The sequence below is a fragment of the Pristiophorus japonicus genome, chromosome 13, assembly GCF_044704955.1.
Source record: "Pristiophorus japonicus isolate sPriJap1 chromosome 13, sPriJap1.hap1, whole genome shotgun sequence".
NCBI lineage: Eukaryota > Metazoa > Chordata > Chondrichthyes > Pristiophoridae > Pristiophorus > Pristiophorus japonicus.
This window is the reverse complement of record NC_091989.1, coordinates 136,811,644-136,834,499: the sequence shown is the minus strand read 5'-3', so window position 1 is coordinate 136,834,499 and position 22,856 is coordinate 136,811,644. Positions and strand designations below refer to the sequence as shown.

Here is a 22,856-nt window from a genome sequence, read left to right as displayed (position 1 = left end):
TCTGAGCAATCGGAATTTGCAGGAAACTTCTATATGAGGCTGTGTAACTTGCGGGGGGCGAGCCCAGTTTTATAGGTGCATTTGGGCGGAGGGATCGATAGACGACCATAAAAAAAAAATCGAGGGGATTTGGGATATTATCTCCAATAATACTCCACTGCATAGAGGAGTGGAGAATTGTGTAACAAAGTGTGTGTAGCAAGTCAATGCCACATGAATGTAAAAAAGCTTTGTCAGAACAATATGTTTTTTTTTATCCCTACCACAACATTGTGAAGGAATTCTAGCCTGAAAGGGCTGACCCTGGATAGTTACTTTATAACTTATTAAAATAAGACATATATTGAAACAGCAGTCAGCTGAATTGATTAATTTAGGAATATCTATCGCATAAACAAGACCAATTCTTGAGACCCTGGATAATTAATTTATAACTTCTTAAGTTAAGACATATGTTGAAACAGCAGTCAAATGCCCACAGCATAAACACAGGACATCTGCCCTTGGTAACTTTACAATCGACATATGTTGAAACAGTAGTTAGCTGGATACAAAAGTCAGCTAAAATATAACTAACTTGGTCAACAAGAAACACTTGCAGCTAAGGTAAAAACGACCGGGAAATGTATAAACATTAAGAGCTCGGAATAGATTATCAGATTCGCTTAGACTCGCTTATGTGTCTATCAACTATCAGAGCAAGACAGAGGCATCATGATAGCTCTATCGTCTTCTACTACTCGGGGATTTTAGGTAAATGCTACATTGATAATTGATGGATATCCTGCTTAAACAATTTTAAAAACTGTAATACTGTAACTGTTGTGTATGGAGAAAGAGACAGACTGAACACTGTGAGCTCAAAGTAAAGTGTGACCTTAGTTTTTATTGCAAGTCTCCAGAGTGCCTCTCCAAACTGTGAAGCCTCCTTAAATACCTGTGCTCCCAAGGGATTATGGGATCCCTTGGGACTACAGGGGACGAGCCGTCTGGTGGCTGTACAGAGTAAATATAAGTAAACATATATAACAGTAAACGAAATTTAGATTTCAAAGTTAGATTCTCTACTAGAAATAAGATTTTTTTTACCTTTTTTAAGAACTGTTAACACTGTGATTGATTGTCTCAACGCATGTAAATTGCAGATCATCAGTTCTTTAAAAAACCTCTTTATATTTTAGAATTGTCTCTCATGGTCTTCTGTATCACTAACTGGTGAACCACATCTCCGTAAACTGTTTTGGTGAAGAGGTACATTATTGGGGAGAGACCCCTGCGCCCTTACAATATCCGGGACATTATAAACTGGCTGAAACTAGATAAAAAGTGCTATTTGGAGGACGGTAACATTCTTGGGTTGTCCCTTTCCTTTGGGGAGAGATAGACCAGACTTTCAGACCCATTCAGTGTCTTTAGGATTTGGCTATAGAAACATAGAAACATAGAAAATAGGTGCAGGAGTAGGCCATTCGGCCCTTCTAGCCTGCACCGCCATTCAATGAGTTCATGGCTGAACATGCAACTTCAGTACCCCATTCCTGCTTTCTCACCATACCCCTTGATCCCCCTAGTAGTAAGGACTTCATCCAACTCCCTTTTGAATATATTTAATGAATTGGCCTCAACAACTTTCTGTGGTAGAGAATTCCACAGGTTCACCACTCTCTGGGTGAAGAAATTCCTCCTCATCTCGGTCCTAAATGGCTTCCCCCTTATCCTTAGACTGTGTCCCCTGGTTCTAGACTTCCCCAACATTGGTAACATTCATCCTGCATCTAACCTGTCTAACCCCGTCAGAATTTTAAACGTTTCGATGAGGTCCCCTCTCATTCTTCTGAACTCCAGTGAATACAAGCCCAGTTGATCCAGTCTTTCTTGATAGGTCAGTCCCACCATCCCGGGAATCAGTCTGGTGAACCTTCGCTGCACTCCCTCAATAGCAAGAATGTCCTTCCTCAGGTTAGGAGACCAAAACTGTACACAATACTCCAGGTGTGGCCTCACCAAGGCCCTGTACAACTGTAGCAACACCTCCCTGCCCCTGTACTCAAATCCCCTCGCTATGAAGGCCAACATGCCATTTGCTTTCTTAACCGCCTGCTGTACCTGCATGCCAACCTTCAATGACTGATCTACCATGACACCCAGGTCTCTTTGCACCTCCCCTTTTCCTAATCTGTCACCATTCAGATAATAGTCTGTCTCTCTGTTTTTACCACGAAAGTGGATAACCTCACATTTATCCACATTATACTTCATCTGCCATGCATTTGCCCACTCACCTAGCCTATCCAAGTCGCTCTGCAGCCTCATAGCATCCTCCTCGCAGCTCACACTGGCACCCAACTTAGTGTCATCCGCAAATTTGGAGATAATACATTTAATCCACTCGTCTAAATCATTAATGTACAATGTAAACAGCTGGGGCACCAGCACAGAACCTTGTGGTACCCCACTAGTCACTGCCTGCCATTCTGAAAAGTCCCCATTTACTCCTACTCTTTGCTTCCTGTCTGACAACCAGTTCTCAATCCATGTCAGCACACTACCCCCAATCCCATGTGCTTTAACTTTGCACCTTAATCTCTTCTGTGGGACCTTGTCGAAAGCCTTCTGAAAGTCCAAATATACCACATCAACTGGTTCTCCCTTGTCCACTCTACTGGAAACATCCTCAAAAAATTCCAGAAGATTTGTCAAGCATGATTTCCCTTTCACAAATCCATGCTGACTTGGACCTATCATATCACCTCTTTCCAAATGCACTGCTATGACATCCTTAATAATTGATTCCATCATTTTACCCACTACCGATGTCAGGCTGACCGGTCTATAATTCCCTGTTATCTCTCTCCCTCCTTTTTTAAAAAGTGGGGTTACATTGGCTACCCTCCACTCCATAGGAACTGATCCAGAGTCAATGGAATGTTGGAAAATGACTGTAAATGCATCCACTATTTCCAAGGCCACCTCCTTAAGTACTCTGGGATGCAGTCCATCAGGCCCTGGGGACTTATCGGCCTTCAATCCCATCAATTTCCCCAACACAATTTCCCGACTAATAAGGATTTCCCTCAGTTCCTCCTCCTTACTAGACCCTCTGACCCCTTTTATATCCGGAAGGTTGTTTGTGTCCTCCTTAGTGAATACAGAACCAAAGTACTTGTTCAATTGGTCCGCCATTTCTTTGTTCCCCGTTATGACTTCCCCTGATTCTGACTGCAGGGGACCTACGTTTGTCTTTACTAACCTTTTTCTCTTTACATACCTATAGAAACTTTTGCAATCCGTCTTAATGTTCCGTGCAAGCTTCTTCTCGTACTCCATTTTCCCTGCCCTAATCAAACCCTTTGTCCTCCTCTGCTGAGTTTTAAATTTCTCCCAGTCCCCGGGTTCGCTGCTATTTCTGGCCAATTTGTATGCCACTTCCTTGGCTTTAATACTATCCCTGATTTCCCTGGATAGCCATGGTTGAGCCACCTTCCCTTTCTTATTTTTACGCCAGACAGGAATGTACAATTGTTGTAGTTCATCCATGCGGTCTCTAAATGTCTGCCATTGCCCATCCACAGTCAACCCCTTCAGTATCATTCGCCAATCTATCCTAGCCAATTCACGCCTCATACCTTCAAAGTTACCCTTCTTTAAGTTCTGGACCATGGTCTCTGAATTAACTGTTTCATTCTCCATCCTAATGCAGAATTCCACCATATTATGGTCACTCTTCCCCAAGGGGCCTCACACAACGAGATTGCTAATTAATCCTCTCTCATTACACAACACCCAGCCTAAGATGGCCTCCCCCCTCATTGGTTCCTCGACATATTGGTCTAAAAAACCATCTCTTATGCATTCCAGGAAATCCTCCTCCACCGTATTGCTTCCAGTTTGGTTAGCCCAATCTATGTGCATATTAAAGTCACCTATTATAACTGCTGCACCTTTAGTGCACGCACCCCTAATTTCATGTTTGATGCCCTCCCCAACATCACTACTACTGTTTGCAGGTCTGTACACAACTCCCACTAACGTTTTTTGCCCTTTGGTGTTCTGCAGCTTGACCCATATAGATTCCACATCATCCAAGCTAATGTCCTTCCGAACTATTGCCTTAATTTCCTCCTTAACCAGCAATGCTACCCCACCTCCTTTTCCTTTTATTCTATCTTTCCTGAATGTTGAATACCCCTGGATGTTGAGTTCCCAGCCCTGATCATCCTGGAGCCACGTCTTCGTAATCCCAATCACATCATATTTGTTAACATCTATTTGCACAGTTAATTCATCCGCCTTATTGCGGATACTCCTTGCATTAAGACACAAAGCCTTCAGGCTTGTTTTTTTAACACCCTTTGTCCTTTTAGAATTTTGCTGTACAATGGCCCTTTTTGTTCTTTGCCTTGGATTTCTCTGCCCTCCACTTTTCCTCATCTCCTTTGTGTCTTTTGCTTTTGCCTCCTTTTTGTTTCCCTCTGTCTCCCTGCATTGGTTCCCATCCCCCTGCCATATTAGTTTAGCTCCTCCCCAACAGCACTAGCAAACACTCCCCCTTGGACATTGGTTCCGGTCCTGCCCAGGTGCAGACCGTCCAACTTGTACTGGTCCCACCTCCCCCAGAACCGGTTCCAATGCCCCAGGAATTTGAATCCCTCCCTGCTGCACCACTGCTCAAGCCTCGTATTCATCTGCGCTATCCTGCGATCTCATGCTTAAGTTGAGAGTGAACACCTAATAAGTAAGCCTGATCCAAGATAGTCCCAAAGGGGCTAGAATTGTAATTCACCACAGCATAAATATATGAGCTAAAAGTTAAAGAAAGGAAACTGTGAATGCTTTTGTGTAGTTTACCACTTTGAGCGAGCAAACCAACTGGTGGCTTGTCAAAGGCTCCATTACTTTTATTTTCCTAATATGCACAATATAATATTGTGCAATCTTCTTTTAATTTACAATAAGAAAGAAAAAACATAAGAAAGACTTGCATTTATATAGCACCTTTCATGACCTCACGACATCCCAAAGCACTTTACAGCGAATGAAGTATTTTTGGAGTGTAGTCACTGTGGTAATATAGGAAACACAGAAGCCAATTTGTCCACAGCAAGCTCCCACAAACAGCAATGTGATAATGACCAGATCATCTGTGTTAGTGATGTTGATTGTGTAGAATTTACCAATATTTCGCAAAGATTCCTTGTACCTTTCTCCTGCAGAGGAGAAGAATCCATTTTTGGACTTTTAAAATGGAAGGAAAAACTTCAGGACACAAATGAGTTTAAAGGGCAGACGAGGCTTCCAGGGGATAAAAGGGGATGCATTCATGGAGACCCCCCCCCCACCCCCAGTGTTTGGACTCATAGGAAAGGAAATTTAATTTGTAACTCGGTGACCATATCCTAGGAAAAACTCTGAGGAAGATACCTAAGAGCTTTGCAAGTTTAAGATCTCTAAAGGAACATGTTGGAACAGACAGCCAGAACAGAGGGTGGGACTTCACTCAGGAATTGGGTATTGGAGCTAATTCAATTTGTCTGGGAGAATGAGTCAATCAATAACTAACAAGAACTGTGAGGCATAAAAATTCGCTCCCTAGGACATAAACGCATCAAGAGCTATCAGGCTAATCACCGGAGACCATTATTGGCATGCATGTGCAAATAGGCCTATAGAAATCACCGTCCCAGCCAAACGGCCCAAGAGTTTAAACACTGCTTCAACAATGCCAACCGATGATTTGCCACATTACCACATCATAATCAAATTACTGCTGAACGAGCCTGCCAAATTCTGACAAAGAAGAGAGCTCAAAACTAATGAGCAGCTCCCTTGAAACAAAGAGCTGGGCCAGATTTGGCGGGAGATAAGGAAGCCTTTTTGGGTTATATCTATTCCCAGTTTTACAAGGGAAAAAAAGCAGCAGGAGATGGGGAGTGAAGAAATGGAGTAGTGGAGAAAACTACAAGAAACCATCAAGGATCGAATGAGCATGCCGACAGCAAGAGGCCCACAAAACGGAAGGTTGTCAGCAACCAAATTGACAACCCGGGCCACCACAACCAGCGAAATGACCAACCGAAACTAACTCAGCAAAAACCGAAGAATCGACATTTATTTCCACTCTACAATCTACTTCTGAATGACCAACGGGTGAGAAATTACCTAAAAGGATTAACTAAAACTATTCCTAACCAAAGAAAGTGGGTACTTACCCCATACATCCAAAACATGACTTACCGCATCAGCGGACTCACCCCAACTGAAGACTACGCAGTCCGAAGTCCTCGCCTCCGTCTGGGGTATGGCTCACCTAGAAGGCAAAGTGCAGCGAACCCCAAAACCGTGATTCACCGGCAACTGTCAAAAGGGATTGGTGAGCATAGCCCCTGAACCCCCAGAGCTATAACTTAGTTAGTTAGGGGAATTGGGAGGGGGAGGCTGGGATAACTTGTGTAAATGTATCTGCATTCTCTTTGCCCCATTTAGAGTTTAAGCTGTATTCTTTTCCCCACAGGCTGTATTTTGACAATTTATTCAATGTGTTGTACTCCTTAGTATGTATTGGTATCACTATTCTGTGTGTGTTATTAAAGGTGTGCCTTTTACTTCTTTTTTAAACACAATAAAGCCATACCTGCTTCCAAACCTTGAAACTGATTGTCTGTTCCAGTCTGTCACAGTCCCTTCATAATTCCAGAGTCTAGAACCAAGTGTGTGGGAGCAATTCAAAACCGCTCATATAAGGTCAGAAGGGAAAGCTGACCCCCTGAAAACCACCCCTTACATTGATGGATAAATATTAGTCAAGAACCATGCTGTGTTGTGAACAACCATCCTCCCACCCACCCAAAAACATCAAAATGATAAACTTCAACTTCATCTACACACAGAATAATGTGTGTTGCGAAGTCCAGCTTATGAAGTTGTGTCTTCACCATCAGTTTACAAATAACATGGTAAAATGCAAAATTTGCCTTTAGGTTACAGTAGTGCTCTCTCATAAATGCACTATCTCTATACTGTGGTTTATAAATTATCCTGATAATTCAAATTTGTTTTCTGTATTGTATCTGATCATTTGAATTAAGCAATGTGAATAACAGTAAAATGGGAAGTTAGTGCTAAATGGGAATTATCTGCTTGAATTAGCATTAGATTTTTATGTTCAGGTTTATCAATTAGCTCAATGTAAAACTGTGAATAATAGTTTGACTTTGGAATATAACATAGTTGCAGCATTCATCGAAGCTGAGTGCATTCAGAACGTCTTGATTTTGTTTAGTTTTAGACACTTTGTTTAATTGGCAAGAATAGAGGCCCAGAAATTTATGTGGTTTGTGCCACCCATTACCACCATGAAATGGTGAAAAAACATTGGCCACACTCTTCTGGCAGCTGGCAGCTAATTTTTACCAGGTCGACAGCGCTGCTGTTACCTGCGATCGGCGAGAGTATTTTAATGAGATGCAACGTGACGTCAATCGGCGTGCAATGCTGAGTTGACCCCAGCTCATCCATTTTGGAATTCTCCGCACCTATTGCTACCCATGCTAAATCATGCCACTGAGTGCTGCGGCTAAAAGGTCTTTCAGCAGTGTTAATGGCCATGACAAGTCTGGCAGGCCTTATGAAGATGGACGCCGGAACTTCCAATGCCTCTTTTGCTAAGGTTCTTCTTTTAAACGTTCATTTTTTGCACATAATTTTCTAGCAGCTTTCCAGGAGGTTTCAATGTTTGTGGGTCAGTAAATCAATGGGTGAGCTCCAATGCAACGATTGAAGATGATCTGTGATAAGATCTCTTTTATCTGCATTCATGTCAGAAAAAGATGTAAAAATCGATAAATATTGGGTGGCAGCTAAAATATTTGGAGCACATATCCCCCTGCTCTTCTTTGAAATACTGCCGTGTGATCATTTACATCCACCTGAGAGGGCAGATGGGGCCTCGGTTTAATGTCTCATCTGAAAGACGGCACCTCTGACAGTGCAGCTCTCCCTGAATACTGCATTGAAGTGTCAGCCTTGATTTTGTGCTCAAGTCCCTGGGGTGAGACTTGAACCCACAACCTTCTGATTCAGAGTCAAAAGTGCTACTCAGTGAGCTACGGCTGACATCTAATAATTGGTAACAATTTAACAAAAAGATATGCCTGTTGCTGTATTGTTAAATATCAGAACAGTGTATTTTTGCTGAATAGCACATATGGAGCAATGACATACTTTGGAATGACTGGAATTGTTGTGGTATCCATAGGCAAACGGTCTCATAAGCACATAAGAAACATAAGAACATAAGAAATAGGAGCAGGGTTAGGTCACCTGGCCCCTCGAACCTGCTCCACCATTTAATAAGATCATGGCTAATCTGATCATGGACTCAGCTCCACTTCCCCGCCCGTTCCTCACAACCCTTTATTCCCTTATCATTCAAAAATATGTCTATCTCCGCCTTAAATATATTCAATGATCCAGCCTCCACAGCTCTCGGGGGAAGAGAATTCCATAGATTTATGACCTTCTGAGAGAAGAAATTCCTCCTCCTCCATTTTAAATGGGCGGCCCCTTATTCTAAGACTATGTCCCCTAGTTTTTGTTTCCCCTATGAGTGGAAATATCCTCTCTGCATCCATCTTGTCGAGCCCCCTCATTATCTTATATGTTTTGATAACATCATCCCTCATTCTACTAAACTCCAATGTGTATAGGCTCAACCTACTCAACCTATCTTCATAAGTCAACCCCCTCATCTCCGGAATCAACCTAGTGAACCTTCTCTGAACAACCTCCAATGCAAGTATATCCTTCCTTAAATATGGAGACCAAAACTGAACGTAGTACTCGAGGTGTGATCTCACCAATACCCTGTACAGTTGTAGCAGGACTTCTCTGCTTTTATACTCTATCCCCCTTGCAATAAAGGCCAACATTCCATTTGCCTTCCTGATTACTTGCTGTACCTGCATATTAACTTTTTGTATTTCATGCACAAGGACCCCCAGGTCCCTCTGTACTGCAGCACTTTGCAATTTTTCTCCATTTAAATTATAATTTGCTTTTCTATTATTTCTGCCAAAGCGGATAACCTCACATTTTTCAACATTATAATCCATCTGCTAAATTTTTGCCCACTCAGTTAGCCTGTCTTTATCCCTTTGCAAATTTTTTGTGTCCTCCTCACAATTTGCTTCCCCACCCATCTTTGTATCATCAGCAAACTTGGCTACATTACCAAGTCATCCAAGTCATTAATATAGATTGAAAATAGTTGAGGACCCAGCACCGATCCCTGCGGCACCCTAGTCACTGTTTGCCAACCGGAAAATTACCCATTTATCCCAACTCTCTGTTTTCTGTTGGTTAGCCAATCCTCTATCCATGCTAATATATTATCCGCAACCCCGTGAACTTTTATCTTGTTCAGTAACCTTTTATGTGGCACCTTGTCGAATGCCTTCTGGAATTCCAAATACACCACATCCACTGGTTCCGCCTTATCCAGCCTACTCATTACATCCTCAAAGAACTGCAGCAAATTTGTCAAACATGATTTCCCTTTCATAAAACCATGCTGACTCTGCTTGATTGAATTATGCTTTTCCAAATGTCCCACTACGGCTTCCTTAATAATGGACTCCAGCATTTTCCCAACCACAGATGTTAGGCTAACTGGTCTATAGTTTCCTGCTTTTTGTCTGCCTCCTTTTTTAAATAGGGCTGTTACATTTGCGGTTTTCTAATCCGCTGGGACCTCCCCAGAAGCCACGGAATTTTAGTAGATTACAACCAATGCATTCACTATCTCTGTAGCCACCTCTCTCAAGATCCTAGCCATCAGGTACAGAAGACTTGTCCGCCTTTACTCCCATTATTTTACCGAGTACTACTTCATTAGTGATAGTGATTATATTAAGTTCCTCCCTCCCTATAGCCCCTTGTCCACTATTGGGATGTTTTTAGTGTCTTCTATTGTGAAGACCGATACAAAATATTTGTTCAAAGTCTCTGCCATTTCCCTGTTCCCCATTATTAATTCCCCAGTCTCATCGTCTAAGGGATCAACATTTACTTTAGCCAATCTTTTCCTTTTTATGTACCTATAGAAACTCTTACCAACTGTTTTTATATTTCATGCTGGTTTACTTTCATAATCTATCTTCCCTCTCTTTATAATTTTCTTAGTCATTCTTTGCTGGCTTTTAAAAGTTTCCCAATCCTTTGTCCTCCTCCTCGTCTCAATGGAAAAATAGCTCATTGGGAATAAACCATCTGAGGTTTATTGGAATAAATAAAGGCAAATACAAAACATCAATGAACAAAGTTTGGAAGGGGGGAATGATTTGTTCACTTCAGGAAAATTACTTTGCCATAATGCAAATGCAGCCTTTGATACATGTGCTCAATAAACAGCATAATGAACTATTGGATTTCCTGGATACAGGCTGCACCATCACATTCAATTTTTAACAAGTTTATGTCAAAACTTAAAGTGAAATGCTGTGGCAAATGCTACATTATTTCCAAAAATGAACAAGAATACTTGAACTGCCACAGAATAAAAGAGATAAAAATGTGCCACAAATTGATCATAGTTTCCCATCCATATATTCCACAGCCATCTATGAATTGAAATCATCATTTCTCTGCCACCATATGTAGCCAGAAATGACCTCCTACATATTTACAACTGGTAATACTCTCAAGTTAAATGTACTAAATTAATGTGAATAATTGTGTTTATATCATTACTCTTGTAAGTAATTTGAAATGTTGATACTTTTGTCCAATTAAAAGAATGTGTGGTCAAAAGCCAGTGCAGTAGTGAATTATTTTAAATCTGAGCCACATTGTAGTGGAACACGAGTGCATCAATGTGATACCCCACATGGTTGATTCCTAATCTCAGCTGTGCCATTGTGGAAATAGGCAACCAAAAGTCACACACTTCTTTAAAGGATGGGTGAAAAATTGGAGAATATGTTACCCTGACTGTCTCTCATGGGTTACTGAGCTACATTGCTAGATGCACAAGGACACACTGCTTCGTCACTCTAGCAGTTAAGACATGGTGCTTAGGGTGGGGAGACCTAGAGGAAAAAACAATGGAAAATTTAATAACTTTAAAAATAATGATGCAAACATGCTCCACAAATCTTAAGTAAAAAATGCAAAGCAGATAAATCTTGTAATTCTTGTAATAAATTTGGATTACAATATCAAATGAATTATTGCAAAGATGATAATCATCTAGTAGTATGCAGTGAAGAGTCAACTGTATAGTTTATGTCTAGCAATTTGACCCTAATCAAAAATTGATTTATCCATTTAAGGAAAGAGTCTTCTGAATTGACTCAACAAAATGATAAAACAGTTAAGTCTTGGGGATTAGTGTATTTTCACTGACTTAACTCATCTCAGCAAGATTTTATAGGGGTAGGATTACTAGTCTGAATTCTTAAAAAATAGAATGTCACCTTCAGCAAAATGTTGTAAATTAACAGTACAAATACAATACGCTCAGAAATCCAAACCATGTGCAGTCCGTCCCTAGTAATAAAAATCAAAACACAGCCACATGCAAAGTAATCCTATCCAATTACCATATACACGCTGGGCACCTACTAGTCACAGCAGTGGGGGAAAAGTACAAGTGTGAAGAAACTATAACAAAAAAGATTCTGTTCACCTCTAGAGGGGAAACTGGATAACCAGGAAATGCACTGACCAGAGTCAATTAAAAATTGTAAAGGCTGTGAGATTGGTACATCAGTGGAAAAAGAAGAAACATGGAGAAAAACAGGTGAACTTCAGTCATTTGTTCAAAACATGAAAGCCTGGATTTTCCAACTGAATACTGCCTGTTTTTGGGGTGGAAAATGGGGATGGGGAGGGGACCCTCCTGCTGAATTCCTACCCCATACAACGGCTGCACAAATTATTTTCTGTCCGTGCTTGCCTTCTCTGCCATATGCAAATGATGATAGAAGGTGGAGCTTCATGCTGCAGTCTATTTTACTTAGGACCCCCCCCCCGCCCCCACTTCCTTGCCTTCTGGGATGAATGCCTGCATAAAAGAGGTATTCAAGGTCTTTTGGTGGTGGAAGCCAGGTAGTGAACATGATGAAAGGGCCATGTTAGAAATGAACAACTTTTCCACAAGTACAGAGCCAGGGAAAGGAATGAAAGGGAGAGGTCTGTTTATCTCGAACATCTCCCAGTTCTGATGAAAGATTATTGACCTGAAATGTTAACGCTGTTTCTCTCTCTACAGATGATTCTTGACCTGCTGAGTGTTTCCAGCATTTTCTGTTTTTATTTCAGATTTCCAGTATCCGTAGTAGTTTAAGTTCTAACTAAAGAAGCTTTTACCATTACTAGCACAATTGTCCACCAACCTCTTCGCCAGTGTCTTTTTGGCTGCTCTAACAGCAGTTTTTGTTCCCTTTAATTAAATGATACATGCTACCTCTGCACTATAAACACTACAGCCCCAACTTAGATTGTTTTGAGTCTGCAAATATATTTGGTGCCTGGAGCAAAGATGATCTTGGCTGAATCTGGATTACCTGAGTTTATGTAAGTTCACGATCTGACTGCCTGTTACAGCTACTAACAGCGACTCTCAGAGAAAGAAAAATGGGTCAGATAGTAATTATATAGCAATTAAAAACAAGTCCACATTAAAAGAAAACCTTAATTGATTTATTACGCAGTGAGGTTTAGAGAATATTTATGAAACTGCAATGAACGTGAATGTCCATGCTTCATAACTGCGCATCATATAATGAAAACTGCACTTAAACACTGTATGTTCCTTACTTAATAAATATATCAATGGTCATTCTTTGGAACCAGGGCTAATTTTTAGGCAGTGCCATGAGTGCCATGATCGTTTGAAGACTAGTCCCTCAAAACTGTCACCAAGCTCATGGTCTACAGGGCCGTAGTAATACCCGCCCTCCTGTATGGCTCAGAGACATGGACCATGTACAGTAGACACCTCAAGTCGCTGGAGAAATACCACCAGCGATGTCTCCGCAAGATCCTACAAATCCCCTGGGAGGACAGACGCACAAACGTTAGCGTCCTCATCCAGGCCAACATCCCCAGCATTGAAGCACTGACCACACTTGATCAGCTCCGCTGGGCAGGCCACATAGTCCGCATGCCAGACACGAGACTCCCAAAGCAAGCGCTCTACTCGGAACTCGTCCATGGCAAACAAGCCAAAGGTGGGTAGAGGAAACGTTACAAGGACACCCTCAAAGCCTCCCTGATAAAGTGTGACATGCCCACTGCCACCTGGGAGTCCCTGGCCATAGACTGCCCTAAGTGGAGAAAGTGCATTCAGGAGGGCGCTGAGCTCCTCGAGTATCGTCGCCGAGAGCATACAGAAATCAAGCGCAGGCAGCGGAAAGAGCGTGTGGCAAAGCAGGCTCCCCGCCCACCCTTTCCCTCAATGACAATCTGTCCCACCTGTGACAGAGACTGTGGTTCTCCTATTGGACTGTACAGCCACCTAAGATCTCATGCTAAGAGTGGAAGCAAGTCTTCCTCGATTCCGAGGGACTGCCTATGATGATGATGATTGTTTCATGGGATGCAAGGGCCTGTGGAACTCAAATAAAATATTACATGATACATTTTTCTCGATTAAGCATGTATTGAGCTTTAAAAAGTTGCTTAAATATGCGTATTGCTAAAGCAAAATGTATGTAACATAATACAGATGCAGTCATTACTTATGCCTTTTGAACATCAGATGACTTTCACAGTGGATGATGCTTGTGGCAATATGTACTGGAAGCAAATTCTCAGTCTACAAACATCATAATAATTGTTTTAGCATATAATTAGATTAATCACTCGGTTTACTCCAGCACTTTCTGACAAAGTTGTCCATCTAGCTGTAATTTTATTTAATCAGATGTAGTTGTCTATAAATAAAGTGTGCAAATCAATATAATTACATCGGAAGCTATCCAGTCATCAAGTTGCTCAGCTGCCCTTCACTTTAAAATCCCAACAGTGTAAAGAAATAAATGAGGGCTTAGCATTTCCAAATGCATGGTATAGTAACCCTGTCAGGAGATTGTAATTGAAGAAAATTAAATAAACTTCAATACAGTGTATTAATTAAACAAGGTTAGGCCTGGTGCATGAATTCATTTAATAATGCACACCGCATTTACTTTGGACATATGATACAGTGAAGGCCTTTATGATAATGAAATGAAGTGCTCGATATTTATTTTTAACAAGGGAAACAAAAATGTTTCCCTCCCTACTAAATTTGAACATTTTTTTCAGCAGCATTCATCCACTGTTAATGCTGAGTACTGTATTTTTCAAACTTCAGTCATTTAACATTTTGGAGGCCCTTCTTGATGAAGTCAAAGGCTTTGTGTATTGTAACAACAACCCTTGAACAAACAATTTTAAATATATTTTTCCAATCATCTCCCTAACATGTCAGTGATCTTATTTAGTGAGTGGCCAGCCACTCTTAGATGATCTCAGCTGGAGCAATGGTCAGATGTGCTACAATTGGCATCACTGAATTAGTGAGGAGAAAACCACCCTGGTTTCTATGCTGTAACCCCGGCTGGAAGTGCTTATGTCTAGAAAGGATCGATCTTGGCTGTGATGCCCCCTCACATTGAAGATTGCCAACACCCAGGGCTCGATTTAAACTACCGCCGCCTAGCAAAATCCATGCCAGGGGGGCTGGCAGTTAAGATGAAATGGGGTCTTATCCACTCATTTCCCACCCCGATCAAGCCAACTGTAATTTTAAATTGCATGTGGCGAGTGGCGAGGACATCTGCCCCAAGCCAATGGGGTCCTCTTTAACTATGCAGGTTAGGTTTGAGCAGGGGAGCACTGATGGCTTCCTCGCCAGGCAAAACAGCCAGGAACAACAGCCAGGCCCAGCGAGGTATGCTTAATTTTTTTTTTCTTATGGGCCAAGAGGAGCAGGAGTGTCCTCCAGCCTCCCCTGCCTTGGCCTCTCCCATTCCCTGACAACTACTCAAGCAAGATGTTAAGATGGTGATGAATGTTGCATTACTTATCAGTTTTTACTGAATGATCCATTTTGACAAAATTGTCTGTAACATTAAAAGAAATAAAGACAGAAACTGGTCTGATCAAGGGTAGACAGCTGAAGCATCTTATACCGATGCTGACTGACCTGCTGTACATTTGCAGTATTTTCTGGTTCTGTTTCTGATTACCAGCGTGTGCAGTTTTTCCTTCTTTTATGCAACATCAAAAAGTTTATTTGGTAACATTTTTACTACTTATTATTTAACTGTACCATATTCAGTAGATTGTCCCTCACTTTTTAACCTCTTGTCTAAAGCCTTTCACAAAGTCTTGGTACCTTCTGAATGTAGCCATGTCCACTTCATACTTGGGCCGAATTGGTATGTGGCTCCCACAGATGTAGTACAGTCGATCCACTCTGTGCGGCACTATCTTTCAAAGAATGAGACAATTAGTGATTCCCCCTGCAACAATTACTCTCACGGCAGCATCTGTGACTAAATACAGAGCTGCCACAAATTCATTCACATAATTAAAAAAGCTTTTGTCAAGCTCTTATGAATTACTCAGCCAGAACTATTTTGACCATCACCAGTCAGTAACTGGCTTGTCATTTCTCTGTTTCCCATTACATCATTACATACAATTTCCTCCGTTTCCATTGCATCCAAACAGGCAGCAGGCAGATTAAAACCTCCATTAATAGTGTGTTAATAGAAAGTCAACTGCTGATGCTTTTATCTGAGTAACAGCAACTTCTGCAACGACAGGACAACACAGAATGCACTCAGTCAGACTTTCTAATGCATGCAAAATACAATATTAGCCAGAAAATCTTATGAATCTTTCTAATCACTCCCCTATTTTGCTGTGGAAGATGTGTTTTCACTGGAATCTCCAGTGGCTTCCAGATGAAGCAGAAAGGAAGTATTCATTCCCTAGTCACATTTGCTAATGTATTTAGAGAGAGCATTTGTCATTCCTTGAGATCAATTTGAAGGGATTCTTAATCTTATGATTCCCACAGCTTTAATGATATTTTAATCTTTTTGTTATTTCATAATTATGTTTATGCACCGTACATTCAATATATTCCTAGTATAATTACATGTGTAAATGATGTTTCCGTCGTGCTTCCAGTGAAGTTACGGCAGCAGATCATAAGCAGCTCTGAGGAAATTGCCAGCATGCGTAACTAAGTTTCCTTATTGTCTCAACATGATGCATTATACTGAAGGTTGCACAGTTCACTTTTCATGTTTCGCAGTACGCCTTCTTGAGTTTAAATACATAATCCACTTAGAAATATATTGCAAATGACTATCTTTGGGCAGTTGATCAACATACATCTTTTAAAATCCATAGGAATAATTTTTACAGTCAATGTTGTGGGGAAAAACACCACTCGAAGTCACTGATAGTCCACGATACGAGAATTCTTTAATGCAAGCATGCAGCGTTCGGCATCCTGAAGTCAAGTCCCAAAGTCTCTGAACTTTACAGTAGTTGTGGCAGTGTATTTATACATAATCAAGTGGAAGCAAAACGTTCCCATTAACCCTGTGCTTCCCATATCAGTCATGGTACCTTTTGTGTTCAGTATCCATTTGGGCTGCAAATGTAAATTTCACTGGAGTATTTTATCATTTTGAGTTTATATAAATTAGATTCAGTTTTATATAAAAAAAACATTGGACTGGAATTCCGGTCTTCTTCCGCCCCATTAGCTCCCCAGAGGGGCGGCAATGGCGGCGGTAAGCATTTCCGGCCAGCTTCCAGCACTCCGCCGGGATATTCAGTGCCAGTTTCGATGGGGTGTGGAGCATTACCGCCCAGAAGAGGCGAGCCGGTGTTGCGACACCGGCTTGATTTTTGGCTGCCGCCCGATCCGTAGCATTCCGTAGAGTGCCATACTGGGACTGCCTGTGAAAGCTGGCAGTCCGAGCTGTAGTGGCTGCAGTGAAGTAAGTAATGTCCACCTCAGGTAAATGTGATTGTTTTTTTTTGCGATTTATGTTGTGGTGGCGTGAGTTATTTATTGGGTATGTTTTTGCTGGGATTTTTTCAGGTTTTTTTCTCCCCCGAGGCCTCTCTTAGAGCACTCCAAGGCCGGCTGTTTAGTTCGGTACTTTCGCAAGCTCAGCCAGCCTATTGCCCTAAAAGAGGTGTGTAATACCTATCATAATGCTTCGCCCCACACTCAGGGCCCAGCTGATGAGTTTTGCTGATTGAGACACAAACTGTTCCCGGGCGCAAACTTTACCGCCCCGACGCCATTACCGCCCCGAAATGAGCAGAACCAAAAATACAGTCCTTTATATCGGTTCTTATACAAATATGCCAGTTGATTAAGACGTGAATTACAATCAATAAGAAACTGGGTGCTACATATTGTGAGCATTTATAAGCAATTATTAACAAGTATGTGCTTATATTAAACACAATGAAGTGCTGCTGCTCATCATAAAAAGTGTTTGTGATCTGATCCTTCCTCTCCCTATTTCTGCTAACTCATTCAGCCTGACAACTCTCCCAGAACTCTCCGTTCTTCCAACTTTGGGCTCTTGTGCATTAGCCTTCATTCGCCCCCCCCCACCCCCTCTAGAATTCCACGCCTAAACCCCTCTGCCTCTCCAGCTTCAAGACCATCGTTAAACCATCTCTTTGACCAAGCTTTTGGTCACTCCTTCCTAATATTTCCTTCCTTGACTCAGCATCCACGAACCAGTGAAGCGGTTTGAGAGGATTTTCTCTATTAAAGTCACTATATAAGTTTATCGGCTGCAGTTCAGAAAGTTCATAACTCTTTAAACTCTTTTAATTTTTAATTGCATATATTTTAGTTTGGATCTATAGCATCGTTTGTTTCCAGCCTTAGTGTGTAGCGACAGCTCTCTGCAGTGCACATTGGCTGCTGGGGTCTGTAGCTGAGAATATAAATTCTCAGCTATAGAACCCAACCAATTCTCTGTTAATTTTAAAATGAATCTGATCCCAGTGAGTAGAGACACTGGACAGCTGATCCAAATCATTATCAATTTTTGAATCCACAATCTTTAACAAAAAATTACACCATATTTCATAGTCATCATCATCATAGGCAGTCCCTCGAAATCGAGAAAGACTTGCTTCTACTATAAAATGAGTTCTCAGGTGACTGTACAATCCAATACGGGAATTACAGTCTCTGTCACAGGTGGAACAGACAGTGATTGAAGGAAAGGGTGTATAGGGAGTTTGTCGCACGCTCCTTCACAGTCTGCGCTTGATTTCTGCTTGCTCTCGGCGATGATACTCGAGGTGCTCAGCGCCCTCCTGAATGCTTTTCCTCCACTTTGGGTGGTCTTGGGTCAGGGATTCCCAGGTGCCAGTGGGGATGTTGCACTTTTATCAAGGAGGCTTTGAGGATGTCCTTGAAATGTTTCCTCTGCCCACCTGGGGCTCGCTTGCCGAGTAGAGCGCTTACTTAGGGAGTCTCGTGTTGGGCATGCGGACGATGTGGCCCACCCAATGGAGCTGGTTGATTGTGGTAAGTGCTTCGATGCTGGGGATGTTGCAGAAACAGACTATTTGGCCCAATAGGTCCATGCATGACCCACCTCCCACCTTACTTCATCTCACCCTATCAACAAACTGAAACCAGAACCCTTGTATCTCTGAAAAAAACAAAGATTAAAATATTGCTAAACCTCTAGTTTGCTTCAAGCTAGTACAATGCTTTTTCTGTGTGAATATTGTAGAGAAAAAAGAAATGTTGATTGCCAATATCTTTTACAAGAATTTAAACCACACAAATAGCTAGGAATTGGAGGTGAATTTTGCAAAACATTAGCCGTCATGTTCTCAGTTCCAAATGTACTAAAACTTTTTCGACAACCTTGAAAGAACAGTTCTTTGAGACTTCAATGAATAAGTGCATGTAAATTGAATACTGTTGTTCCATGTTGAGGGAAATGAAGCTATTTGTTTACCTGTGCTGTTTGTTTGAGTGCCTTGCATTGCTCCATGGCCCTTTGCTCTTCTTGTAACCGATTCCTTTGCTGGCTGAAAGCAGATGCCTGCTCTGAAACAACCCCACTTCTTCGCCTCCGGAGAACAGTCGAGCTGTGTTTGATGGCCTGCAAAACATCAAAGTTCAGTGAAAATGCACACTTGCTCCACTGGATGTAAAGTTTTAACAAGTACTGATCTATAAATATGGCTTGCCCATAAGAAAGCAACAGCAGAGGGAGAGGATGGAACAAGAATTATATTGAAGACAATGTGCAAAATGGTGCAGAACAAAATTAACAATGCAGCCACATTTTTCAGAAATTGTCATTCTGCCAGCAATTCTCAGCAGGGGAACAGGTTGGAAGAGACATCCCAGCATCCTTTGTGTTTCCAGATACTGAAACAGCAAAATTGAACACACTCAAAGAGAAAAATCATATTCTTATTATATAGTAGCATATCTCCTGTGGCATTGCTCGTCGTGAATTGGAGGATACACTGCCTTATAACATTTGGGACATTTATGCCATGCAGGGGAGATCAGAACCACTGATTTACTGTGACAGAAGAAGTCAAATTCCATTTTTATTGAATGGTATTCTGGTCATTTTGTTAGTCCTTTGAGGATCAAATTCCATAACTCTAAAGAAGTCACCATACGCACGTCCCCATGTCCCATGGCATTGCACATGATAAGTCAGAGAATATGGCTCATCTCTTTGTGTTGCTGGTTCTCTTCCCACTCTCTTTTCTCTACTTAACTCTTGTTTTTGCTTATATCTTTTTCTTCTTTCCTTTCAGGTCGATGGTATGGCGTGGTGTAGCAGGGAAAGCAGCCATGGCAATTCCTGTTACATGTTATGTTATTTTATGAGACACTATAGTATGCCCATTATTATTAAATAGACAAATGACAAATGGTTGGCTTCCAAGGTCTGTGCAAGTGATCATATTTTTAACTACAGCTGCAAATTTGATAAACTGATTCCCCAGATTCAACTGCATATTTCATCAGTTTACATTGAGCTTTGGGACCTGCGTTGTTAATGTAATTAGAAACAGTTGAGTCCCAACATTGATAACCTACTCAGTACCCCCACCCCCCCCCCCATTTTACATAACTCCTATAACAAATACAATTGGTAACAAGGAGGCATGCATTTAGGATTAGTAATCGAAGCATATTTTCACACAAATCATTATTAGAGTAAGGAATGCAGTAGCACAAGTATATTGATGCTAAATCAATTTCATTTAAGGGCAATTAGATAATTTCTTGACAATACTAAAGGCCTGAAGAAAGACGAGTGAAATGCAATTAGACTAGATAGCTCTGACAAGATGGTAGTGCTGGCAGAGACATGATGGAGCGAGTGTGCTGAAATGTCTGCAATTCTATTTGTAGTTATTTTTAAATCAACAATTTGTTACTGGATAATATTTCCATCTTTTTAAAGCTATACATGCACTCTGATACCTATCATTAGTGCAGATAAACCTTTCCACAACAAAAATCCCAACTGCAGCTTTATTTGTCTAAGTTTGTGTAAAATTAGTACATGATAACAATGGAGGCAGTTCATTAAGGTAGGGTAGGCCACTGAATATCACATGCATGGCTTATCAATTAGAGATAGGTTTCATTTGTGACTTATGGTCATAAACCATTTATATATAACAAAGGAAAGAACATCTTTCAACTGGGTAGCAGTAAGTTGAAAGCATTAGTTTCAAATCCCTGTACCAAACTCTGTCTCCATTGTGATTCCATTTCTGCAAGTGTCATAGGAAAATAGCATCATAAAATTCAATTAAAATATTGGCAGACCGCAAGTTTGGCTACACTTGTATGCCTTGTAATTTAATTTCCAATTCATTTCTGCTGATATGTGCATAAAGCTAGACAAGTGACTATTTTTCTAAATTAACCTTTCCACGTACTCACCTGAGGGAGCTTACAATGTGCGATTTACAAGCCTTTACTGGCATTTGATTCTATTACTGAAGAAGAGAGTGTCGAATCAGTTATAGACCGACCCTCTAATCTTCCTCAACCCCAGATGCCTTTGTTTTAGCTTTAAGAAAGGTATGGCTAAATACCATACTGATTTCAGAAAATGCATTACATATACTTTTAAAATTAAAAGTCTTGGGAGTGATTTGAAGCCTCCCACCCCAACAGAAACAGGGTGGTAGACAACACCCTATTATTGCCAATGGGGTCTTACCCAGGGCCTGCCACTGGGTGATTGAAGTAACTGCCTGAGTCAGGTGGTAGGCCCTTTTAAGCAAGCCTATCAATCAGTTAAAACTGCAGGGTGTTCGGGGAAACCCATTCTCCTCCTCCCCACTCCCACTCTGGATATGTGCCTCAGTAAATATTGGGACCGTAGTGTGAGTTGCAATTTTCATCCTCCACCTATGATCTACAATATCCACAGTAAACCACCTCCCACAAAAAACAATTGTAAAGGCCCCAGGTAGGTATTTTGTCAATTAATTCTGTGTGTGCATGTGTGTGTGATAGAGATGTACCTTTTCTCCTGTGGGACTCCAATATTCAGAGTATATAGCGATAAACTGGTATAAAATTTCAACAATTTATGTTATTTTTCTCATTTAACTTCTGTCCACTCCTTACAAGGCAAAAGTGGTCACGGTGGGGACTCTCTAAGCCAGTCATTCTCACTCCTGGCTCTGGATGAGGATCTGCTGTATCAGTAACAGCCATTACCCCAAGAAAGGTGAAGCGCACTATCTTCCACAAGATTGCATATGGGCCCCACTGGTGGTGTCCTGGCCTGGCTAATGACTTGAACTCCCCAGTGTGGACAGGTTATTTTCTGGATTGGCCCCCAGAGAGGTAATAGTGCTGGGGCAGATGGGTCCTGACACACTTACCACCAAATCTCGGGCAGGGAGCCATCCCAGTTTCCAGGCCATGAGCCAAGCGGGTTCCAAAGCAGTGACACAAGCTGCACTTATGCCTGCCTTTCCCTGGTGTCCACCCACTTACCCAGCAAACTCCAGCAGTGGGGGGGCCAGTGTTGGAGGGTGCCTGCAGATGTGATCCTGGCACAACCACTGAGACCAGTAACTCTGGGATCGGTATATTTTAGTATCAGTAAGGTCAATTGAAAATTTCAAAACTGAGATGGATAGAATTTTGTTAGGTAAGAATATTAAGGGATATGGAACCAATATCGGTAAATGGAGTTAAGTTGCAGATCAGTCATGATCTAATTAAATGGCGGAACAGAATCGAGGGGCTGAATGGCCGATTGCTGTTGCTATGTTCCTAGGTGTGTGTTATTTTAGAAGTAGTCCAGGTCCTGGACTACTTGCAAACAAAACCACAAGAGATCTACTAGTTTTTGTTCAATATATAAAAAACTTGCCTTTTAAAGAAACTAAAAATCAAAAACAAAAATAGATAAAACTACCCTTCAGATTTCCCAGGTCAAATATTTGTCCTGCTGGTTCAATTCTCATGTGGATTTGTTGATTTAATATTGCCTGTTTTGTTCCAACAGATCTTTAGAAGCAATAAAGCCAGAAAAGGTTGATGCTCTGAATTTTCTTGAACTAAGACATAGATTGAGCAATATGGCACATTTGAGACCATTCTGACACAAAATCATTTATCACTACTGTCAAAAAAGCATTTTTGTCTTATGGTTCAAATAAGAAACTATCAACGTATTATTGGTATCCATTGATACTCTTGTCAATTTTTGGGACATCTTCACAATACAGTTGTCAGAGTGGAATATACTGCATGGGAAAATTAGGCAGTCAAGAATGATGGCCGTATATTT

General features: G+C 41.2%; 1 protein-coding gene across 2 annotated transcripts in view; it reads right to left on the bottom strand.

The window, feature by feature from the left end:
• The window catches only part of LOC139278296 (uncharacterized), a 402,549-nt gene that overhangs the window by 152,933 nt on the left and 226,760 nt on the right, over positions 1 to 22,856 (bottom strand). For both annotated transcript variants that reach the window (XM_070896942.1, XM_070896943.1), the window contains exons 3-4: positions 19,017 to 19,163; positions 15,383 to 15,477 (exon numbers count right to left, since the gene is read on the bottom strand). In XM_070896942.1, the coding sequence (XP_070753043.1) occupies positions 15,383 to 15,477; positions 19,017 to 19,163 (242 nt within the window). The remainder of the gene's footprint in view (positions 1 to 15,382; positions 15,478 to 19,016; positions 19,164 to 22,856) is intronic.